The 24,813-nt window shown below is 48.7% G+C and overlaps 2 protein-coding genes across 2 annotated transcripts in view; one reads left to right on the forward strand and one right to left on the reverse strand.

Moving 5' to 3' along the window:
- The window catches only part of GckIII (Germinal centre kinase III), a 181,369-nt gene extending 161,993 nt beyond the window's left edge, over nucleotides 1–19,376 (reverse strand). The window contains exon 1 of the mRNA XM_075679763.1: nucleotides 18,797–19,376. Coding sequence (XP_075535878.1) covers nucleotides 18,797–18,811 — 15 coding nt within the window. The 5' untranslated portion in view covers nucleotides 18,812–19,376. The remainder of the gene's footprint in view (nucleotides 1–18,796) is intronic.
- Nucleotides 19,377–19,665: 289 nt separating this feature from the next.
- On the forward strand, nucleotides 19,666–22,059 carry Cog7 (conserved oligomeric Golgi complex subunit 7). The gene has a single exon (XM_075679758.1). It carries the CDS (start codon nucleotides 19,769–19,771, stop codon nucleotides 22,010–22,012), a length of 2,244 nt encoding a protein of 747 aa, XP_075535873.1. The 5' UTR covers nucleotides 19,666–19,768; the 3' UTR covers nucleotides 22,013–22,059.
- Nucleotides 22,060–24,813: the final 2,754 nt, after the last annotated feature.

Raw genomic sequence — 24,813 nt, forward strand, 5'->3', positions numbered from 1 at the left:
CACCGTGCTGCAGTCCGGCGGGCGCCGCAGCGCGAGCGAGCGCGAGCCGCGCGTCGAGGTCAATGGCGTCCTCGCACGCACATGCGCTCGATTTCGCCGATGCAGCGGCGAAGGCGCGGTGGGCGGGTGAGCGTTCCCGTGGGGCCCGTTTTTAACGCAAGAAGCTTCTCCTTCCTCGCGGCGTCCATATGGGCACTGCATAAATGCATACCATTATGGCCATGCGCTGGCCACGCGCGGGCCCTTCTCGACACAAAAAGGGTCGACCCATTCGACAAGGGGCGCCGACACGCATCCGGGACGCTGAGCCACCGTTGAGGACGTCGACGACTACACGCGGGCATTTGCACCACTCCTATAACGCAATCCTTGCACGAGTAAAATCGCGCAGTATCGTGCTAGGCAGGGTCGCCTCACTACGTCAAATCCACTAAGCTGTCTGCAGGCGACAACGGTGGGAGACGCTCGGCGATTCGGGATGCACGTATCACCGATAAATTTGCGTAAATCCGCAATCTGGAGGAAGCCTAACGAAAGAGAAAATCGACGACTGTCTTAGAAGAACACGACGCATGCTTGCGTATTTCCGCAGAGATCCTGCAGCGCTTCGAGATGTAGATTATGTATTTCGCCCTCGCCCTGCCATATGGTTTGCTCGGTAAAACCGGACAGACACCGAGTAACGGCCAAACCATCTCAGAAACGACCACATAAGCGATTGATCGAAGCCAATTCTCCCGCCTACACACACATCGCTGCACGGATTAGGAGCGCGCGCACTCGGGGGCGCGCACGCTGGCGTTCCGACCCGACCTTGCGAGCACCGAAGGCCACTCCAATTACGCAGATATCAAAGCGTGAACACGAAGACTGCTCCCTGCCTATAGTTGCGGTTTCTCAACTTCTTTCTCCAACGGCGGCGTCAAAGGAACCAGGCGGCCTTGGAGTCATCCACATCCGGCTCCTCAGCGATAGCCTTCGCTACTGCGGATGGCGCCCCAGAGCGGCATACGGCTACGGTCACTTCTCCCCGCTGTCCCGCCCACGCACGCACGCCCGGCGCGCTGCGTGCGTTCGTGGGCACGGTGGTGTCAGGACGATCGCTACCGCGTCGAACGCTGGTGTAGTACACGCGGCCGCCGTATTTGCCTCAGCAAGCCACTCGTACGGCAAACTCCTCGCTTCGGCCGCAGCTGCCGCCCGGGCCGAACTCCCACGTCTCCCAGGTTCGAACGCACCCGCGCGCACACGTACGCCATCGGTGACGTGACTGACGGATGGAGCGCTAGCAGCACGCAACAATGAGCGGAGAAACGAACCCGCGCCCACGCCAACCGATGCACAAGAAAGAGAGATCTACGCTGCGCGCAAGAAGCCACACAATATACAGTAAGAGAGTTGCGCTTAACGTGTGCTGCGATAGCTGTGCCAAGAGAAGACTCAACTGGACGTACTGTTTGTTTCTTAACCTGCCTGACTTGGCCTTGCGTGCGCTGAAAACCATCGCGACCGTGAAACTTCGAATCGGTTCAGTCTACAACGTAATGTACATGAAACAAAAGCGCCGCTGTTGGAAAGATGCGCACGAAAGCTGGATATTGTCAAGAGATAGATTGTGTGAGAGGAGCGCATATGCCGCGGGCTACAGTAAAAATCGGCAAACGTTTCTTGCTGACACCCACGGATCATCAATCCACAGCTAATCGACAGTTTTACGGCATCTATACGATGAAATGCAGATACCCACAACAGCCGAAACTGAATCCTACGAATGAATCTCACATTACCTACTGATATTCAAATCAGCTACTTAAATGGGCCCTGAACCACCCCTCGGGCTTAGTGAAATAAAATAGTCCGCGGGTAGCACACGCTGCTGTGAACATCTCGGCCAAGTTTTGCTCTCGTACGCGGTGCGTGGAGCTCACAAGCGGATCGAGAAGTCACCTTTCTCTCAAACGCTCTTTTTTCAACAGAAGACCCTGTACTCACTCGCTTCTGGACGCTTTATTTCGTCATTGGACGCTTCATTTCGTCATTCCCTTAGACGGCTGCTATTGGCCGATAGCTGACATCAAGCTGCGGTGGGCTACGTCATAGAGTTTCTCACTATAACACCTAGAGGGTAATCTGGCGCCACCGTCTATGGGAGTTTCTTAAGGGGGCACCGTGCCGTCATGGCAATGACGGTATATGTCTGCGAAGCTCGTGTTGGCTGGTGTTGTAAGAGGCTTCGTCTAAAACGTGGATATGGCTACGCAACTAACGCGTTCTCAAAGTAAAATCTTCATAAAATGTTTCCATTCACGCATATTACATCTTTACTCACCCACAATGCATGACCAAGCGAAGAAAAGCAAGAACAGACGACCAACTGTTTCAAAGCGAGCGCGAACCTTGTCGTCTGTCCTCCAACTTTAGCGGCCCGCTGATACTTTTTACGTAACATGTAGTCGTACACACAATAACAAGTTCTCATAGTTAAATAAAACATGTTTTCGCGTAATAATAAAGCTAAAACAGATTTTCACGTGCTGTTTTAGTAAAAAAGTGAATCATTGTGACAGACGGAACGGTACTTGCCAAGCTCGTCTTCAAGGTGTCCTGTCTCTACGAGAACGATGCCAATCCGAAGTCACAATATACCAGCATTCCCATGCATACCACAGCGCAGCAGCGCCAGATTTCCCTCTAGGTAATATAGGGAGAAACTCTATGGGCTACATGGCGTAGACACCGTGGCCGCCGCGGGGTGCCGCCACGAGTCCACTCGCTAGGCGCATTGCGGCTCGCTGAGGACAACCGCGTTTGGATTATGTTTAGCGCATGGGTGTATCTACCGGGGGTGGGGGTGGGGGGCAAGGATGGGCACTTGCCCCCCGCTGTCAAAAGTGTGTGTAGGGGGGGGGGGGGCAGCAATGCGCACGGCCGAGGATATTGTCGTATTCAGACTCGCTTATACAGTGCGTCTACACCAATTTTTACTAATGCCACACTTTGATAACTTGGCAAACAGACAGAAAAAGTTGGAAATGAGGGGGCAGCCCCCAGTTAACCTCCCCTTCTGGTTTCTTACAAGGATTATCTTGGACTGCTCAAGTACAGGCACCTACCTCTAGGATTGTCACCGCTGATCGCTATTGATTCCATTCATACACATATTTCGTTCTTTATACATAGCACACGAGTCCTTCAGCACTTGGAGGAGCGTAATCTTTCTTTCGGCGTCCCTCGCTTACATCAGTTATCATTTACATATATTACGGCTCGCCTTGTGCCAAGAGTACTTTACGCGGCACCTGTCTGCCTTTCGCACCATTAAATCTCTCTCTCTAAAGGTGCACTGACACAATTTCAACTTGCTTTCTCAAAGCTTTCTGCACTTAAGGAGCAACAATGAAGAGTGTCACAGCGTCCTCAGTAAATCACTACATGTTTCCATGAACCAGTATCGGTACACCCAGGGGGTGGATGCCCACCTACCGCGTCATGACGTCACGATACGCAAAGGCTCCCTGCGGTCGCTGCGGCTGTCACGCGCGAATGCAGCCAGGGGAAATGCGTAGCAGCACTATTTCGTTATTTATGAGCAACACCATCATATACGTAGTCATCTGGCTGTACAACGTCAACAAACTTTGCTCTGTATCACACGATACTTCAGTAATGCCAGCTCCGCATGTAGAGACCCTACCCGCACCTTACTATCAAATTAAAATACCCTACACGTGTGTCCCAACCGTCGTACTTGTTGAGTATTTCCTTTTACTTGCAAGAAAGAGTATGGTATAGTTTCTACAAGGTAGGCGCCGTCTAAAACAAAGTCTACGACGTGCTTGCGGCTCCCGCATCACTTCCGGCACGTGCAGTCAGATAACCTTCTCGATCCCGTTGTCCAGAGAGAGCCGTCACTTTAATGGCGCGTCCACTTGGAAACCAGCTGTACGTGTCGGCACACTACTCCTAGTAGAGAAACTCCGCAGCCAAAAACGCAGGCCGTTGTCGAAGCCAGCGCATTGTCGCTCAACGGGCCCTCGGCAAGCGTCACAGACTGACGCCCGGAGCCCCGGTGGCAGCCAAGGCCCTGCTCGCAGCCTGCGTGCAATTTATTCGCTTGTTTCGGAACACAACTGCGCTGAGTCACAAGACGGCTTCGATCACTCGGCTTTCGATCCCGAAAAGCAATGGCAACGATTTCCTTTTCCATACTGACTTATAATATGAGTACAGTTGTCGCTGAAGTGTGTTTACGGCTCTTCGCCTGGCGGACCGGATCTGGCGGGCGAAGACTGCAAGATTATGGGAAAGACTCCTTACGTGGAACCTTCGAAATTTACATGTGTTTTATTGTTTCGAGAAACTGCTCTGCCCAGAGAACACGCTTCATGTCGGCTGATTGTACCTACATGCAAGCAGTGTTTTTTGTGCTTCAGTCGGTGTTAAACGAACCATACTATCAAATCTATATATATACAACAGCTACTACAATAGTTATTTCGGGTACGTCGCTAACTATATTATTTACTCGAGAACGGCATATTCGTTCAATTGCCATTTCGTGCTAGTAAAAAAAAAAGGGGGGGGGAAGAAAATATATATATATATATATATATATATATATATATATATATATATATATATATATATATATATATATATATATATATATATATATATATATATATATATATATAAAGGTGACCTCTGTTTAAATACTATATATATATCTCAAGGTGACCTCTGTTTCTGCAGTGATTCTCTTTTGTTCACGATTCCATCTTCAGATAAGATTGCCTCGCTCAACGATACTAACTTTTATGTTTGCCCGTACGTGATTCATAAAAAGTGCGTATCGCAAAAATAAAGAGGATCGTCTTCCGGGCCTTGATGCCGGCCGTGTTGTCAAACACACTACGCGACTCTGGGGTGGTTTAAAGGGGGAAATCAGGAGTGAGAGTGTGCAAACACGCCGGATTACACCTTTCCCCGCGCGTATTAGTAAAAAGATACGGGCGGCATATCTGCCCGAGCACGCCGCTGTGAGTTCGATCGACGCGGCAACGTCGACCAAGTACTACGTACGCTCAAATCGAGCCGGCCCGTGCGCCGGCAAAGCGAATGCGGTGTGACGGGACTCGGTCGCCGCTTGTGCGTCAATCAAACTGTAGAGCGCGCCGGCCTGCGCGTCGTTCACGCATCGTCGCCCCCTACTACAGCGGGGACACCGTAGTTCATAAACCACTGCGCCGACGCAGAGGTCACAGGGAGGCCGGCGCACTTGCCTGCTGGGCCTCGCGAAGGCGCACGCATCGATCACGCCGCCACTCGTGAAAAATGCGCTTCGACCGCGTTTTTTTTCAGTGCCTCGCAACAGACAGTGCGGAGACAAAAGTGCGAGAGACGCGGGCCCACTTTGTCGCCAAAACAATGCCCGCATCCATCTCCCGAGGAAGCAGAAAAAACGGGAACGGCAGCTGTGGAACACGCACTGTCGATGCAGCGCTGCCGCCAAACGTCGGTTCAGGTCATGCGGTGGCCGGCATCTGGTCGGAGAGAAGGATTTGGAATGTTCAAACAGTGGAGAGCCCTAAGCATCGGCCTCCAGCAGTCTCTGCCTGACAGCGAATAATATAATCCTAGGCGCAATAATCCTAAACCAGAGCACCGAATACGTACACACGGCTGCAGTAGAAACAATCGAAAGCCTACAAATGACAGGCCAACCACGCGCAGCCAGAAGAAGGGGCGAACTTGCCCGCAACGCACAAGAGACCTCGACGCTCCCCTCTGCCATTTACTGCGTCACGCACTTGTGCCAAGTGAGCAACTAGACACGAGTTCCGGCGGAAGCTGGCTCATCCTTCCCTTTTACACCCTCAAAGTGAGCAGCTCGCTGCTCTTCCGCGAGTCCCAATTTTCGGCAGCACGAACGCCCTAAAGGAAGCCAAGTTGAAGCAAAGCGGCACGAACTGAGCGGCCTTTCTTTGTTCGTAATTTCTGCTTCGTGCAGCCGAAAAGCGCGCGCGCCTCCTCCTCCTCCTCGCGCCCGCCCATTGTGTTTGTCACGCGTCGAGCAAGGCACGCCAGGCTCGGCCTGAAGGCAGACGACACGTCGCTAAGCCTCCACAAAAACTGTTCAGCGCTGCAAGAGCTAAGAGGCGTGATGACACTAGTTCGCCGGAGACACACCGTAATGCTGACAGTCTGAGAGAGTTTCATATTAGGGTTCACAGTGTGTACTACAGTGTACTACTATATGCACAGAACATTAGCGTACGAAATACCAAAGCTGCAGAATACCGTGTCACAGGAACAGTCATGGACCGCAACATCCTAGCGTGTCGTTATCTACGGCAACGCGTTAGGAATGTTTTGTCACACGGGAGTGCTCGAAGAAAAAAAAAAACGATAAACTGCATGTAAACGACTATGTCACTGTCGGCTTTTTAGAACAGCAAGTAAGGATAATATGGATCGTCAATGCAATAATAGGTCCGCGCCACAAGACAGCGCCACTGAAGCAGATTCAAGCGCGATGACGCAAGTGTACGTAACATCTGCGAGTAACAGCCAGGTGATTACAACACCAGGCAACACAAATTAAAATATTCTGCGCTGTGCAATGAGCATGCTCATAAAGTCGGTTCTCGCCGAAATGCCAGCAGCAAGGCACTTGACATCGCGCTACGAGTTTTGCAGCGTCGCATATAATACGCACCGTCAGATCTCTTCAAAGAACGTTTAACCATCACCTCCCAAGTATACGGAGCTTGTGTTGTTCGCGTGGTGATGGTGGGGCGATGGCGATATGGGAATAAATTATGTATTATAACACACTGATACCATTACTGGCCGCCTATACCAGGCGCTACGCGACAAATATACCTGATTTGACGGGGACAATAACGGAAGAGCAGTAATGCGACGTAAAAGGTCGCAATGCTTCAAGCTATGTTAGCAGACACCGGCAGAACGTATCAATAAGTGAGCTGCTAGAGTAAGAAAATGAGTGGCAAGGGAAAGGTAGAGGTGGAATTATGTGAAACAGTGCACTTCTTGAGGTACGTAAGGGCAACTGAATGTCCTTGGCAGATTTTTTTTTTTTTATCCTGTAGTGGTTTTAAAGTAGACCGATGTTCACGACGGACGTCGGCACCCACGCAACGTACGAGAGGAGAGTTATGATATTTTATTTTTTAAGGGCCAAGCAAATGCTGAATTCTCGAGAGAAAGCTCCACAAAAACTTTCAGACGTATTCCAACGTTGAAGCAGTGCAGTTTCCAGACAGCGACGGCGCATCTAGTGAAAGCATTGACTCTCAGGAAAAAAAGCTGTGAACAGTTTTCCAGCAAATATGGGACCATGTTTTTGATCTCGATAGAGCAACTGACACACACCCTTAAATGTACGACTGACGCAAGCTCTATGGCTAGCGTCATGGATTTTGTGCCCTGCGTGGAAGCTGTAGCAGTGACATGGCACAGAGAGCGTGATGCAGGTTTGCTCCTCGGCTGCCGTTGCATCCCCTGCTTTCCTCGCGTTGCAGCAAATGCCGGGGGCACACACCGCCTTTTTGTGCGTTTCCCGACTCCGAGTAGCGCAAGCACGGAAGGCAGAACAAAGGCGCAACAAAAAAAAAAAACACACACACACACACAAATACCTGCGCGCGCGCCGCTAATGAAGCGCTGCGAATGGGTGCCGCCGCCGCGCAAGCCGCACTCGCCGCATCCGATCCAAGCTCGCGCGTGTCAGTCCCGACCGCCGCCGGGCGCAACGAACTGCCCAGCTGTTCACCGTGGCTGGGGTTGAAACGGACGGCGACACGAAGCAAAAGCGAAGCATACGGTATATCGAAAGTTTTGACAACCGCATTCTCTCGGGCGCCTCTCCTATAACAAAGCTGCTTACTATAAGCGTGCAACATCTCTCTAACGTTACGGGAACAAAGTGCCTGGCACGATGTTGTGTCTCAAGTTGCACTTGTTGGCAAACGTGAGCACGATACGGCGCATTACGAGGACAACGACAGGTTGAGGACAGGGACGCCTATCATGCTTGCTCACCACCTACCCGAAGCCAGGAAGCAAGTAACGGCGACCTGTTGTCAGCACCAACGAGACAACCGGCCCAGGTCTAGAGTGGCAAGGACTCTCAAGGTATACGATGCGCTCAAGAATACTGCACTCGTCAAACCAAAGCGCCCGGCGGAGTCGCAGAAAGCACTGCCAGAAGAAAGCCTTGTGCAAGGCTACCGCTCATTCAAGGTCACCAACCTTTACCGAGGATAAGGTGGACGCGCATGGTTCAATATACAGCCGGCGCTCAGCGCAGCCAATCCGCTCCATCGGGCGGTAGGCGCGCGTAATCCCTAACAGAGCGCGACAGCTTTTAATCTACGCCCTTTGCGAGCCGTCCCAAATCTGCGTCGACATTTATTTGTTCCTTTTCGCGTGTTCGGCTAAAAGGAGCGACCGCTAAAGGGGGCCTTCGCCGGCTGCGGCCGCAAAAGGCATCGACAGTTGACGGTCCACTGCGTCCGCCTCTCCGGTGACCCGAGAGAGATTTCGGCGCAGGCGGATCCAACGCGCGCAGACCCGAAAGAACCGCAGTCGCCGGCGCAGCAGCAATCCCATCAATGCGCCGGCTGGCAGACAGCGCCGATCGGCCGCCCCGCGCCTTTGCTGTACTTATTTCTGCCTGTCCTCCTCTCAGCCTTCCGAAGCAGTGGCAGCAGCCGACATCCTTTCGCGCCCTCTTTCATTTGGGGCGTCCCGTCGCTCCTCCGTTCCATCGCCCGTCGTCACGACAATACCGCGCCATCAAAGACCTCGCCGGACGGGCCGGTGGCGGTGACGCGATCGTGCCTCGATTGCCTCCTGCGAAGGCTGCTCGCACTGCTCGAGATGAAAACGTCCGCGATGAGGCCGGACAGCCTGTTTACGGCCAGATAACAAAGCCGTTTGGCCCGCTCCAACGGAGCTGGTCGCCGAGGAACGCGGAAAGTGCCGGTCGCCTTCGCACCCCCTTTCCTCGGCAGACGCCTTCTTCGCTTATTTCATTACGTTGCACACCAAGGCAGCCTGCCGCGGAGGGCAGCACGTGTACGGGCGTTTCTTTTCGCTCGGCTCGTAGCCCCCGCAGCAACCGCCGTCTCCGGCAGGTACTCGCATCTCGCACGGCTCACGGAAGCGCACCTGAGCCCCGGGAGGAGTAGCTACACCAGCCGGCGGCTGTGCGACCACAACAGAGCGGCCGGAGAAGCCGATCGCTTTCGACGCAACGCTCCTCTCGTTTCTCTACCGGAACAACGCAACCAAACACACATCGTCGGACATGGTGGAATCGTCCCAGCGGCATATAAACTGAAGGGACGTCCACTAGATAAACCAACACCAGCTGTCAAAACGCCGCTGCGAGCAACAATTTCCGCTCCGGGGCAAGCTCAGCCTGGTGCCGCAACTACGTTCAGCAGCGCGAGCTCCGACCTCCTCGCGGTCTCGGAGCGCGTGCTACTCCAGCGAAGTTCGCTGCGTCCTCCCGCTCGCGCCGCCGCATTGAGGGAGCGGCGCAGGCAACATCGCTCTGCAGCAGCGAGGGCCAGAGGCCAGGGACGACGACGGCGGCGGCAGCACGCTGGTCTTTCCGGTTTACGGCGGGCGTGCGCTTCTCGATTCCGTCTCGTGATCAAAAGAGCGATGCGCGTGCCTGACGTCGCGCCACCTTCCTTTCCTTTTGCACGTGCCAAAGAACGAGAGATACACCGCCGACGAAGCCCGACAGGGAAGACGCGCAACACAGCGGCGACGTAAATCCAGGAAGCGCTGTCACCGTCGAAACGAGACAGCCGCCCGCGATTCAAAGCATGACGATCGCGCCAAAGACACGATACCCCCTGTCAAGCGGGCAAGTGCACTTGCGGAGAGTGCACTTCGGGACCTTGAATGACACTTCAGGCTACGCAGTGCTAAACGGGAGAACAGAGCGCACTCGCACTAAAAAAGAATGGCGACAGACTAGTGTTTTCTAAAGACGTACATTAAAATAAAAAAAAAAACTTCTAAAAAGTGATTCGTTTAGTTGTATTATAAATTTAAAAAAACAATCTTAATATATATTAACTCAACAAAAAAACGAAAATATTTTTTTCATAGTGTTGCAAGTCAAGGACGGCCAAGAAGGATGCATAGCCAATCCAGAACAAGATGGCGGCGTGAGACGAGGCGGCATTTGATCCTGCTAGAACAGAATATCAGCGAGTTCTGTTTTGATTAGTTTGTTTAAAGCTGTTCAACAGCTAGAATGAACTTCTGTGTCCTGTTGCTATGCGTTACATTTTGTATCGTTGAAACCGCTGACGGCGAGGCTACGCACTCGACCAGCAAAGTGCGTTCACGACCGCAGTGCACTCTTCTGCCAGTACACTCCGCTTGCGACGTTTAGATTCGGGAAAGCGCACTTACATCCGGGTACACTCTCCGTAAGTGCACTTGCTCGCTTGGCAGGGGTACAAGAAAAGCACTAAATCACTTAAAATATATATATATATATATATATATATATATATATATATATATATATATATATATATGTTAGTTATATATATGTTAATTAAACTAAATGAAACTCGTAATTTCCTTCTGGCACTTGAGCTTAATCGTCTACAACAGTCTCTTTTTCTAGCGCTCCCCCCCCCACTTTATTTTTTCCTAGTTGCCGCAGTCTTAGGTTATATATATATATATATATATATATATATATATATATATATATATATATAGCTGCACCAATTTTTGTATTTCATTGCCCCAGGCAGGTCGAACAATTCCAACTCTGGAACGGGATTACTCAAAAGAAGCGGACATTACTTGCACGAGCAATCACATTCGTATTCGACTAATGAACAAAAGTTCACTAATTAAGTTGCTTTACTAACTACATTACGGCACTATTTCAATCTAAGAATTGAAATACAGTGCAATTGCAAGGCACGTCGACTTCGAACGAATTCTGAAGATGGCACCAGTTTCAAGACACGCGCCGCCAAGCTTGCGGCAAGAAATGCACGGTCGTTCCAGTTTTTAAAGAAGAACGCTGTTTTATTATTCGAAGCACAAAAGTAACTGGGGCGCCAATGCCTTTCGTCGGACACTTAAAAAATTAATCTCGAAACTGCTGCAGTGCTGAGGAGGCAAGTGGGTACATTTGCGAACTCGCCGGCTACAATTCGTAAATTGAAATATGAGCCGTAAAATAATTAAAAAGTTATTAGTGTAACTATGTAAATCATTCAATTTCACGTAGAATTTGTGGCCACCTCAACGAGCAATTTAGCTCAGGGCATAGGATTATGCTATTTGCCACAGGCAATGTTCTTATAAGAAAAAAAATTGAAAAAACACCCGGTGTACAGAATTAAGGGTCACGACACAGTGTCCGAACGCAGGCGTGGTACGCGACCCCTTGCACACTTCCTCTAGGCTGTCGACTTCGTGAACTGTGTTGAGATCGGCGACTGATTTGAACAAGGCCGTCTAGGGCAGGTTGTACGTACGGCAGGTTCTGCCAATGGCGGAGGGGGGGGGGAAGGGGGGGGGAGAGTCCCCATTGGCCAATTCCCTGTTCTACTAGAGCGAAACATCGCCCTCCAATTCTTCTTTCCCCTGGTAGTAGTCATCCTTTTTCCTGCCAAATTAACGAACATGTTTTCTTTTTTCAATAGAATGCTTTAAGTGCGTAAGTTGATTCAGCATCTTGTCTCTCCGTCTCGCTGTTGCCTGCAAGCTCTTCCCTATCCCCTCTTTTCCTTCTATTTTGCACCGCAGCAGTGGCACAGCGGCTGTGGCGTTGCGCCGCTAAGCACGAGGTGGCGGGTTCGATTCCCGGCCGCATTTCGATGGGGGCGGAACACCCAGAACAGCACGTGTACTAAGATTTAGGTGCACGCCGAAATATCCGAGGTGGTCAAAATTGACCCGGAACCTCTGCCCCTCTACAGCGTGTCGCCAAATCATGCAGTGGTTTCGGCACGTAAAATCCCCAAACTCTCTTCTCTTTTGCAAGTTCGCGTGACGGCCCCTTGGTAACCGTGCGGAGTTCTGAATGATTGGGGAATGGAGGCGAATAAGCTCACACTTCAGGGACCCTCGGCCTATCTACTGACACAGCAGCTACGGTGCATCCAAGCTACCAGTATTCATACTTTAATGGCGACAGCCATTATTTGCAAGTTCTGTCACCTATAGGTGGCGCGCAAGGCGACTCGATACATTGATCCACAGTGGAGGAAATGAAGTAGGAAGCTTACCAACAAATATGCGGCCTGTAGGGTGGGCAACACAGCAACAAAGAACCTCAAGCGGAGAGCCAGAGAGGCTGAAATAATTTCATAGGTGGCGGCAATGCAAAAGAAACCTGCCACGAGTAACAACTTAAGAGGAAAAGGATATCAGGAAAGAAACAATTAATGATAACTCAAAGAGAAGCTCATTACTTTTCCAAGCGAGATCGGGATGCCTTAAAACACGCACCTATAAAGCGAGATACAAGAAGGAAGAAGAAGCATGTGTTTGCTGGGGTAATGCTAGGGAAACGATGGAGCATGTTTGATTAGAATGTGAAGACGTCTGCCCAGCGGTCGATTTAGGCACCACTGAAAGCCTCCTTGAAGCCCTTTGGTTCAGCGAGAGCAGTGGAAAAGTAAACATGTCCGCAATAGAGATTAGTAAGAGGCGATTGGAAGATTGGTGTAAGAAAAGTAGGGAAACGACAAAAAACGGCGAGGTACAAAAGCAAAGTTCGCAATAGGGGATCAGAGAATTTGGTTATGGGAGTTCGTAGGTTTTTTTTTTTTTTTTTTAACCTAGGTAGGACGTTAGGCAGTATAATAGCAAGAGCTTGGTGGCGCAACCCACCGCCCCGTTCCAAAGGGAGCGCTCATAACATTCATCCATCCTATGGCGCCCACGGATAGTATAGGAACCCCTGAGCCATTGCCTGAGCGCAGGTGCGTCCTTCACGTCAGCTCATATTTGGCTTAGCGCTTGAATATCGCTCTACCTTTCTCACAATCACCGTCGCTAAACGACATCGTGTGCCACACAGAAACCCATCATAAGAAACGCGGATACGGTGACTCGCTGAAGGGGAAGAGGTCATGAAGGCCTGCAGCGCACCGTCTGTCACTGTGGAAGGGCTTTGCCTGCAGACGTCACATGACCGGCAGAAGCCGCACGAGCTGGAATTGATGACCGGGAAGGTTATATCAAGGAACGTCAGCTTGTCTTTTATCTTTCTCTTCCTGCTAATCGCGACGGTCCACAACGCCTGCCTTTAGCGCAATGCCGTTTAGCAACAAAGAATAATTTTACTGCTCTGTGATGTTCTCGAGCTCCTCTCACGGATTGAGTTATGAGGAGATATTTCGATAATTAAAGGAAGGATATCACTAAGGTTGCCACAAGTGCGACTTTTCAGACTTCTTCGCGCGTCGCTATGCTAGCGCATGCAGATGTAAAGAAAGCCATGCCGGTTGTTTTATTTTTCGCTGGTACAGTTGTACTATCGTTCCAGTGTCGAGGAGTCATGACAGAAGCTTATTGCGCTAACGTCGCGAATTCGGTGTCTGTGTTTTATGCTCTACCGATCTTGTTATCAGGACCACTGTAGCCGCAAACCATCTTTGGTATTATATAGGCGCGAACACACAACAAGGAAGGAGACGGGACAGAGCGCCTACTGGCCGCCACGCAAAGCCCGGCCGAGCGTTGGCGCACGGGGTACAGCCCAGAACTTAAACACATGCGTTTCTGGCGCGATGATACAGCGGTGACCACACACTGTGGGCTGCTGCCGGTGAAACGTGGTCAAACACTTACCACGCCCGCCCACGTATATCTACTGCAGCATGTCTCTAGAGCTGCGACAAAGTGCTACAAGCATGTCAGCTCTTATGTTAAATGCTCGTGTGTTCTCGTTGCGCTGGTCACAAGTGCACCGCTCGAGCTTGGCCACGCGGAGTGCCACGGGGTGCAGCGAGAACGAAAGCGCGCGTTTCTGGCGAAAGCGGACACCGCGGCAACCACACACTACGAGTTGATGCAGGCGAAACCTGAGCAAATGCTTCCGACGTTCGCCCACGTACTACTTATACTCGGGATCAAAGCCACGCCGTTCGCGCTGCTGCAATACACTGTTGCAAGCTCTATTTTTCTAACTAACGCATCGATTCTCCACAGAAAATCAAATACAAGAATGCGCACTGCACACTTTCATCAGTGGTGTGCCCGCCTTGTCAATTCGCAGCTTAACAACCCATTCGTTTGTTGCCGCATCTTTGGGTGAACGAGTGGAGGCTCACTTCACTTGCCACAGCTCTGTTGGTGCATTGCGGCACGCAGCATATGCGATTGCTTTTGAATTTCATCTTGCACAAACTATGCGTAAAAACAGATAATCAAGCCTACTGGCCGCCACGAAGAAAGCAGGCAAATGCGCTACCGCCGCATCGCCTGCGGTTACTGCAATACTCTTTGAAAAAAATTCGCCGATGGCCGTGGGGTGGCGTGACAGTCTACGGAACTTGCTAGATGATATTGTATTAATGGCGGACAATACAGAAGATCTGCAGGGATTGATGGACATATGTGGTACAAAAGGAGACATATTAGGCTTGAAGTTTAGCAAAGAAAAATCGGCAGTTATGATTTTTAATGATAACATTAGCGGCGAGCATAAGATACAGGAGGCCACGCTGGAGGTAGTCGATAAATACAAGTATCTTGGGGTGTGGATAAATAATGACATTGAGTATCTGACAGAGTACGAAAAATATCTAACGACTAAAGGTAACACAAGTGCAGCGATTATGAAGAGTAGGGCACAGTGGAACTACAATAGGTACGAGGTAGTACGAGGGATATGGAAGGGGGTAATGGTTCCAGGCCTGACTTTTGCGAATGCAGTTCTATGTATGAGAGCAGAGACCCGGCAAGAGTTGGAAACTAGGCAACGTGGTGTGGGTAGGCTCGCTCTGGGAGCACATGGCAAGACACCAAATCTGGGGGTGGAGGGGGATCCGGGATGGTCTTCTTTCGAGGGCGGAGAGGCTAGTAGCAAGGTAGCATTGGAGGAGCGATTGAGAAAAATGGGGGAAATGCGGTCGGCTAGGAAGGTTTTCAGTTACTTATACACGAGGAATGTTGACACAAGGTGGAGGAAGCGAACTAGAAAATTGTCAAGCAAATACTGGGGCAGCAGTGGGGAGTCAGGTAAGGAATCATCTGTCAAGAAAAAGGTTAAGGAGACAGAGAGGGGTATGTGGAAAACAGAGATGCAAACCAAATCAGCATTAGAGACATACAGGACGTTTAAGCAAGAAATAGCCAAAGAAAATATTTACGATAGCTCTAAGGGAAGCTCATTGTTGTTTGAGGCCAGCACAGGTGTACTGCGGACTAAAACGTACCGAGCCAGATACCAGGAGATAGATTTGTTGTGCGGGGCGTGTGGAGAGGAGGAGGAAACGGCTGAACATCTGATACTTGCTTGTAAACAACTTCACTCTGCAGTTGAATGTAACGGGGAACTATTCAAAGCTTTGGGGTTTAAAGACAGTGAAAGTAAAATAGACTTTGAACAGCTAGAAATAACTAAACGGAGGCTATATGATTGGTGGATATTATCAACGCAAAATTAAAGGAGTAAATACATAGGTATGCATGCATATGGTACCATTCAAGGCTAGGTGGCGCGCGCAGACGCCGCCCCATTCAAAGGGTTGAGCCTCAATCAATCAATCATCCATCCATCCATCCATCCATCCATCCATCCATCCTTGTGAATAGATCACTCACGGCCGGTCACGTAGGCTTTCCGCACTCATCTCAAAAGCGCGCCGCAGCATAGTTTTTTTCGCTGGCGTGAAATTCTGTTACTTCGGCCGTTAGCTTCATTATGATTACTTCGTCGCAACTCACTCACTTGGTCGGTTCTTGAAAGAGACATCACTGGGAGTTCGCAACTTCTGGAACCTGCACAACCTCTGCAGGGCTGCAGCAGAATCTCTAAAACGAGTCTGAATCGCTCGCACAACGGTAGTGTGTGCGCGCGCCATAGCTCGCAAGGTGGGGCTTCGACGCGGAACGAGCGGCTACGAAGCCCGAAAAAAGAGCGAAAACGGCACCGCCGCTGAGATGCGGTCCGCGGACCAGTTTCGGCACTGTCTCGACTCGTTTTCGGCACTAAGCGACCGTTACGCGCGCCGTTGCTAACAGCGCACACTAGGGCGAGAGAGGCAGCCGAATATGCGCGCATCAGGGAGACTCGCAGAATCCAGGAAAAACTAAATAAGTGGCGCAGAGCGGCAAAGATGAAGCGGGCGCGAACCACTCCGTCCGCAAGACCATGGCGTGTGGCGGTACAAGCGGTGGTCGGGCGCCGCGAGCCTTTATTTGACGACAACGACGCAATGAAATGCGTATCATGACATGAGCAAATGCCCTGCGAGTCAACTGAAGAAAAAAAGCACGGGCGACGGATCAAAAGGCACGCGCGTGCATTTTTCTTCGGTAGGTCTGGCCCGCTGCCCGCGCTCCGATTGGCAGCTCCTGTCTCAGCACCCAACGACGGCTGGTACACCCTACTACGGCCAAGTCCGTTGGCTCCAGCCTGAGATGTCCCTCGTTCGACCCAGCAAAGTGATTGCAAATGAGAATGGTGATTGCATGCTACATTTACTTTTAGAGGTGGCCCAAATGGCGAGAAAATGGCATGACATACAAGGCAGGTAGTGGCAGACCATGATGAAATCGGGGAAAATAACAGGACAAGAGCAAACTGGCTCACTGCAACATTAGAAAAAAATACAGATGAAAACACATTTTGTCAGGATGCGCCAGAGCTTATTCAGCTTCAGTAAATGCCAGAACAACCTATTCATGCCTGTGTGTAACTGCCTTCCACGGCAGTTCTTCCTGACGTAGCTATAAATGTCCTGTGAAGGCAACAGGCAGAAAGTCCCTAGCATTTGAACTTCTAGCGCGACGACTTCGTTCGTCTTGTTGTGGAACAATTTCTATCCCATAGACTGCCTGTCCATATGTGGACAGAGAATGATCCAGAAAATGATCCACGAACTATGCAACAAGTGATACAGGCAAATTATGGTATTTGCCCACTGAAGATGTTATAATCCCCAGTATATTACTATTACGTTTTATCAAGCTTGAAGTCAGGGAGCAGAAATTGAAAACTACCTGAATTATGCAACAAAATTATCAAGGTATTCTGTAAACGACATGAAACCATAAAACTCATCACCTTCATAGCCCTAAAAGTTGGCAAAAAATTACAAATGGATACTTAACCAGAACCTCAGTACAAACAGTAAAGAGCACTTGTGCGTATATTTTTCTCCTTGTTTTCATGGTTCACTGCTATGGATGCGTGCCACGATTACCTTACTGGTATAGTAACCTTACCTGTTGCCAATGGCTAAGTGGAAAAACAGTTTCCGCTGCCAACGGTGGTGCGGAGGTTCTGTGTCGTTAGCCCACTACATGAAATTTTGCCTTCCAAACAGTTTTAAGCTATTTATCTATGTGGTTTAGTTAGTGTGCCTTTCAATGTCATAGTAGTATAGTCACTTTGCAAGATACAGGTGTATGTTGACTTCTGTTAAACTTGGCTCTCCCGCCCAGTTACTCTTAGACTTCCTCACTAGGGAACCTTGTGGATCACTTCCACTGAGACAATTCTGCTTCTAATACTGAACACATTTTATGTGGCAACAGTGATACTAGATGGACGGAAATATACTTGCATTAGCATTCTTTTTCACTGCCGATAAGAGTTTACAATGGCTATAAGTGTTGAAGCAATATGATAAAATAGTGCAATCTCCTAACACGACTAAATATGTTGTGCAAGGCAGCTAGTCTTGCGGCATGGCTTGGAATTACACATACGTCATGCTTGTAGGGGAAGTGGTACCACAGCTGTGATCCAAAGCCAAAATTAAATACCGCGAAGCACCTTTACCCGTGAAACACATGGGTACCACTTATATTGGCCACGTTGTGTGGTCAACCTAGACCATACAAAATGTTCCTGCAACGCACATATTCTTTAACTCCTTTTCACTCGGCACTGATTTGGGGAAGAGCGAGAACGCAGAAAAGGCAGCTCCGTAACCATCCGTAAACACTTTCGCCATATCACAGTCGTTTAAACATAATGTAGAGCTCGGATGAGAAAAATGAACTATTCCAACTTTGTACCAATAGGACCAGCGAGTGACTTCTGCCCGCCACCATTTCTACTATCTGTGACAAGATCCAAGTTACCATCACGTTTGCACCTTCATGTCCCTTAGAAACGCCAAAGGGTTTCACGAAGGCGTATACAATCCGCAGGAACCACAAATCACACACGGCTTTCTCTGCCTCGACCAAGCGAAGCCATAGCCTGGTAGACCCCGCGAGAGTGCTCGAACGGTGTCATCGGAAGCGGCCGAACGCAGGTGCGACGCGGCACCGGCGCGATGCCACATATCGGCGCACGCCTATTCAGAAAGCGCGCTTCCCGGTACCACGGAGAGTGGTTGTGAAACTGTCCATACCACTAGTACTTGCGACGCAGCGCGCAAAGCTATTAAGCAACTTAAGTAGCTAAGATGAGCGGTGAAATTCGCTGGCAACGTTACCAAGCGCGTCAACACGACAGGACGAGCAGCCAGACTGCGGAGGAAGCTGAAATAAGAAAAGGAGAGAAAGAAAACTGACAAACTGCACTCACCTCGTTGAACGCCATGTCGGTGTTAAGAGTCGCGTAGACACATCGACGAACCCGCGCCCCTAGGTTCCAGAGGTCATTTGCGAGGGAGCGTCGGCACAGACACAGGCCCACCTGAGCGACCCCAACAGATTTCACCTGAGAGTCAGTCACTCCTACCGAGCACTCCGCAAATCCGTGCTGCGTCCGTTCGTGACCAACTGTTGCGCTGAAGCGTCACTCCACAATTCGGGCAATGCAGTGACGTCCGCTCCGACTGTTCCCGCGTCTTGACAGAAGGTAGAATCGATGCGACGCGAAAGAAAACGTGAAGATGCGGGCACCGATAAGCCTAACAAAATATACGCGATCACCCGGCGGCCACAGTGGACCTGCCTTTCGAAGCTTCCACTGTCAAGAACGGCTGATAGGGTCCGCCGCACTAGAACATGAGCACTTACGCGTTCCCGTCACTGTAGTTCATGGCGCACGCAGCACAAGACAATAAAAGCACTTAGATCCACTCAACAAACCGCATCACATTTCATGAAAACTACCAGACGCCATTACAGCAAAGTTTCCATCAAGGGCATGAATACAGCAAAAGCACCGGAAATCGGGTGCGCAACAATTCGCAAAACGCCGGAACCGGTTAGCTACATGCTCTCAACAAAGTAGTTCTTAAGGCTCTCGGCACCGCTCGGCACTGCTCGGCACGTTCTCGGTAGTGCTCGGTAGGTTCTTAGTAAATGAACAAGCCTTTGTAGCAATTTGTAATACAATAAAATTAAGATAAAATGATGTGTCATATTTAAAAAATACTGATTTATGCTTCTCGTATTTGTACCTTACGAAATTGTGGCACCACTGCGTTTACGGCAGGTACGGTACGGTGGCGTGCGTAACTGCGGTTGGTTTCTATATTCTGTGGCTGTGTGGCTGCGTTGTAAACAAAAATCTTGACGTGGAACTAGTCGAGTTATAACTGGTTGTAGTATGAATCTTTCGGCGTTTTCGAATGAGAACTTTGACGCCAAAGAGTGGATCAACAATGCATTCCAGGTGCCGGAAGCTAAAGAAAACAAGGAAGCATACGCGTCTGAAGTGGCATTCAAGCTTCAGCTGTTCATTCAGGAGATGAACAGCGCTCTGGAAGAAACCGCTCAGCAAGTGCAACAAAATCTACCAAGGGTGCTACGTGAAGTAGAGACAATGCAACAAGAAGCAGCGTTGCTAAAATTGCAGATGGCTGCTGTGCAGAAGGACATTGCTAAGGTAGAGCAAGATTCGTCGACGTCAATGAGAACCCTACTTGAACTGGACACGATCAAGCTGAGGATGCTGGATGCCAATCAGGCACTGAGAGAAGCCGACAACTGGACGACGCTCTCAGCGGACGTCGACCAGGTCTTCCAGAGCGGTGACGTGCAGACGATCACGGAGAGGCTTGTGGGTCTGCAGACTAGCTTAGAGATACTTGTGGATGTTCCCGATTACGACCAACGCTTGCAAAAGCTAGAGTCGCTCAAAAACCAACTGGAGGCCATGCTGAGCCCGCTCTTGGTTCAGGCATTTACAACACAATCGATTGAAGCTGCTAAGTCTTACGTGCGCATCTTTTCCGACATAAGACGAATGCAGCAGCTACTGAAATATTACCACAACTGCCACAGAAACAAACTTGTCGACGCTTGGCGCAAGATTGTCGACAGCGAGGTCGATGACACGTTTCTTGAATGGCTGAACAACTTCTACGACGTTCTCGTAGCGTCGTGGCACTCACAGGTGACCTGGTGCAATCAGGTGTTCCCTGACCCGCCAGCCGTATTCATCCTGTCGGAGGTCGTTGTCGATGCCATCTCAAACCTGGACCCCCGTTTGCAGTTCTGTCTAGAGGCCGCGATGAAGCAGCAGAACAGCTCGACAGTTTACTTAACTGAAGTGCTTCAAGTCTCTGAGCAGCTTTGTAAAAGTCTTGCTCACTCCATATCAACTGCTAACCCTGACTTCATGTCCAGCCCTCATGTCGTGACTTTGATGAAATCTGTATTTTTTATGTTTCATACACACATCGAAAATTATGACAAATTGGAAGAAAAGTGCTTGCTGGGAGAATTGTCGCTTATACCGACACAAAGTGATGACATACGAGATTCTGTTACCCTGTTGTCAGATTCAGTTTTCAAGGTGTTTGGACTGGCCAAGGAAGCGGAGAAACGCTGCAGCATTCTTCTTCATGGATGTTCGTATCCAGAGCTGTTGAAGTCCATAAAGGCACTTTTTCGAGCTTACTTTGAGCGTTGCTATGCTGTACTGATGCAGCTGAAGTCTTCATCAAAGCAAGATGAATTGGACAGTTGGACAATGTTTCAGTATGCCTTGAAGTGCATGCAGGCAGCTGGTGAAATCTCAATTCAACTTTCTGCTTTTGATAAGAGCGTAACGGCAAACATAAAAACTGCGCTGAAACAACTCCATATTCAAAAAAGCACATTTAATGGGTCTAATGAGGGCACAGAGGACAACAAGGGTAACATTCTGAATGACTATGTCACGCTGCTGCTGCCATCCGTCATGCAGTGCAGTCTGAGGGACTTTGCTATGCAAGTGCACCTTGAAGACTTTGTTGCATTCCCAGAAAGCATGCGGGCCATTGCAAAACTATGCACAGAGTTCACCAAATTCACGTTTGACACTGTCTTTGCAGAAGTGCAGCGCCACTTCAGCGGTGTGCCTTCCCTGAAAGTGTGGTCCCTAGAGAACCCAGACGGTGTTCTGACAACAGACTTGCCAGCGTTCAGCATTTCCCCCATGGAGTACATCACACAGATTGGCCAGTACCTGCTGACCATACCACAGCACATTGAGCCGTTCATAGTCGAAGAGAATGAAGGTTTGTCAACAGCGTTGAAACACAGCAATCTTCCCCATGTAATTGAAGGGATCAGCACTGACCACGTGGCAGACTACCTCCTGGGCTGTGTAGCCCAGGCCACAATGTACGCATACATTGACACAGTGATGCAGATCGAGAGGTTGACAAGGCAAGCATCGGCACAACTGGCTACTGATATCAGTTACCTGTGCAATGTGTTGGATGACCTTGGTTTACCTCCACTAGAGAGCCTTCAGCAGTTAGTAGTACTTCTGAAAAGTCCACCTGAAAAGTTTGCAGCTGCTGCAGTTGGAAAACCTAGTCAGCTAGTACAAACAGTGCGTATGATGAGAGGAATACGGTGAACTCAGCTAGGGTGTGTTATCGAATTAAACACTTCTCTGCTTATGAGTGTGCCCCTTGTTTTCCATGTGTTTATTTGCTGTGTGTGCAAGCGTTTGTGTACAAGAGATTGTCTGGAAAGCAGACATCTAAATATAAAACAGAAACTGTGATTGCTGCTCTCAAAATGTGGCACAAAAGCCTGCAAACGCAACATGTAATCGTAATCTGCATGTCAGTGACATAAGTGAAATACCAAAAGGTACAAGCTTCAGTTGTAGTACCCATAACAAAAAAAAAAGCAACGAAGAATGCTTACCCCACATGTTGTGCATAACCATGTATGACTTCCATGCATACCAGAGGGAAAAAGATTCAGGTGCTACTCGCACCAACAAACTAATCTTTCTTCCAGCAAAAACAGACGTACAATCTGCACTCGACAGTTGCACTCCTATATCCAGGGTGCAAGGCTTTCTAACAGTTCCTGTGAGCTATAACCTATCTTTTCCTCAATAGTGCACCACTAGGCCTCTCAGATTTGTTGTCCTGGACTGACCAGCAATGTCTGAACCGCTGCTTTCAGCCAATCAGTGTGTATGTGCTGCATCTTGAATAGTGTTGTTCAGTTTGAGGCAGCAAATCAAAAAGGCCCATTGTTTTAAAGGGTTGTGAAAGAGCAAGACTGATGGTTAAGTCTGGTCAATGCTTGTTTTGCCTCCATTAAGCAGAATAAGACTGCTTACTAGCAGAGAAAAGTTCTTCTTTATTATCGTGCCAGAACTGTAGTGTAGCATCAGTACAATGTCGCAGATTTCATATTGTAGTGACCTTAAGCAACACAGGTAAATAAAAAAGCTATTTATTATGAAAAATAGTAAACTGGATGAGTTGATACTGGTTCATATTTTAGCTATAACTGACCCAGTACGAAAGAAAGATTCAATACGACGGGGAAAAAGCACTGACTTTAAACTAACATTTATTAAGGGAGAACAAACTCTGTGTTCCTAGCATAGCAGATGTCAGCCAAGTCGGCCACTGGCGTCCAACTGCCCTCTAAGCACCGTTTATTGCTTCTCCTCTTCATCAGCCATGACACGCTGTCATCTGATTAGGTGAGCTCCTCGCATGATGCCTCTTGTATGTGTAAAGCTGGCAGATTCGTCTGGCAGTTTATGCCGTGATACAAGCTGCCTATTGAATTGCTGCATGGCAAGGTGCTTACATTAACAAGTGAAGAGCAAAGGGATGTGCTACTTCAATGTAACCAAGTTGCCACAGTGATACTTTCATGTTTCATTAATAAATGAATGTTTAAATCTCTTTCGTTCAGAAACAGTTCTTAGAATATATGAGTTTCAGTGTTTCATTCTTCCAGAGTGCAATGTAATGATTGCTGATCAACAAACTATTAACTAAGGGCATTTGAATAGTGAAATTCCTTAATCGAAACAAATATGAATATCCTAAAAAAGTGATACCTGAATATGAAGTCAAATGTCAATTATTTTCTGGTTTTTAAATAAAGTGAAATATAAAGTTTGTGTGCAGTTCGTCAGACAAAAAAAAAAAAAACATTTACATTGTTTTATACATGAACGTAATGCTGTTGGCAACTAGAAGAGTGGTCAAGTGAGTAGCTTGCAAATAAAGAACGAGCACTTTCATTTACTTCCATCCCGGACAGACATTAACTAATAAAAAGAAGGGGACAACAGGTCGCCAATACAAGTGGTGGTGTGTTTGTTAAAGGTGAAAAGTATAATTCTACAACACTGCATTGTTTTAAAGCACTGCACATAAGGTTAGACTGGTGAAGTATTAACTTGCATTGCATAAATCGAAACATGCAAATTTGAATATAGGCTGGCTAAAGGTAAGGGAATCTTACTGAATTATTGAAAATTGTTGAGCCCTAGTTACCCAATCCATGAATTCGTTCAAGAAATGGCACCTCTGCTCAACAACCACTGCTCTCCTGCAGTAGAATCATTCCGAACAGTCCTCACTTGCATAGATCTCTCCTCTTGAGACTCCAATAAGTGTTTTTATGTCTAGTATTCGAACAGAAGCAAAGATTCAACTACATTGAATAGCCGATTCTCAAATTAAATAAATATCAAATAGCAAGGGCTATTTGATTCATGTTTGAAGTTTGGATATTCGAACATCCCTACTAATACTAAACAGACAAACCTTGTGACATCATGAGGATCTAGCACGAGAATTTCAAATCTGTCTTGTTTTTTTAATAATTCCTCGCCCGCGATGACTTTGCTCATAATAAGAACATTTCTGGTATTCCAGAAACATTAATTTACCAATTCAGGTCAATCTGACATTCCTCTTCAATGCTGATTTAAATCTTTTGAAAGCTGCCTGAAACAAACCAATTCCTGGACGATTCGTGGTCAACCAGCATTCATTGCAAGTTTGAATCCAAATGTCTTGATGAGTGACTGGTTGTAGAGAGAGAGAGAGAAATTTATTTACAGAAAGGCAGAGAGGTCGGCCTGAGCTATAACTTGCTCTGGCCTGCTACTCTACACTGGGGAAGAGGGAAGGGGAGGGAAAGGGCTGATGAATGATGACGATGGTATAAAGAAGAGATGTGTCTATACAAATTCACAGAGTTGTAGCATCTCTAAAGCTGTGCGTCCAGCTCAGTGGCTTGGAGAAAAGCTATAGCAGCACTTGTTATCTGGGCTGCGCTGTTTGCATTAGGCCAAGGACCAAAAAGAAACTCGTCTGATGGCAGCCTCTTATGGATCTTTGCAATGGAAGAGACCAGTTGCTGTCGTTCTTGCACGTAAGCGGGACA

This window comes from Dermacentor variabilis, chromosome 2, assembly GCF_050947875.1.
Source record: "Dermacentor variabilis isolate Ectoservices chromosome 2, ASM5094787v1, whole genome shotgun sequence".
Lineage (NCBI taxonomy): Eukaryota > Metazoa > Arthropoda > Arachnida > Ixodida > Ixodidae > Dermacentor > Dermacentor variabilis.

Coding starts and splice junctions, on each gene's coding strand:
- Cog7 (XM_075679758.1), top strand. CDS start 19,769: ATGAATCTTTCGGCGTTTTCGAATGAGAACTTTGACGCCAAAGAGTGG.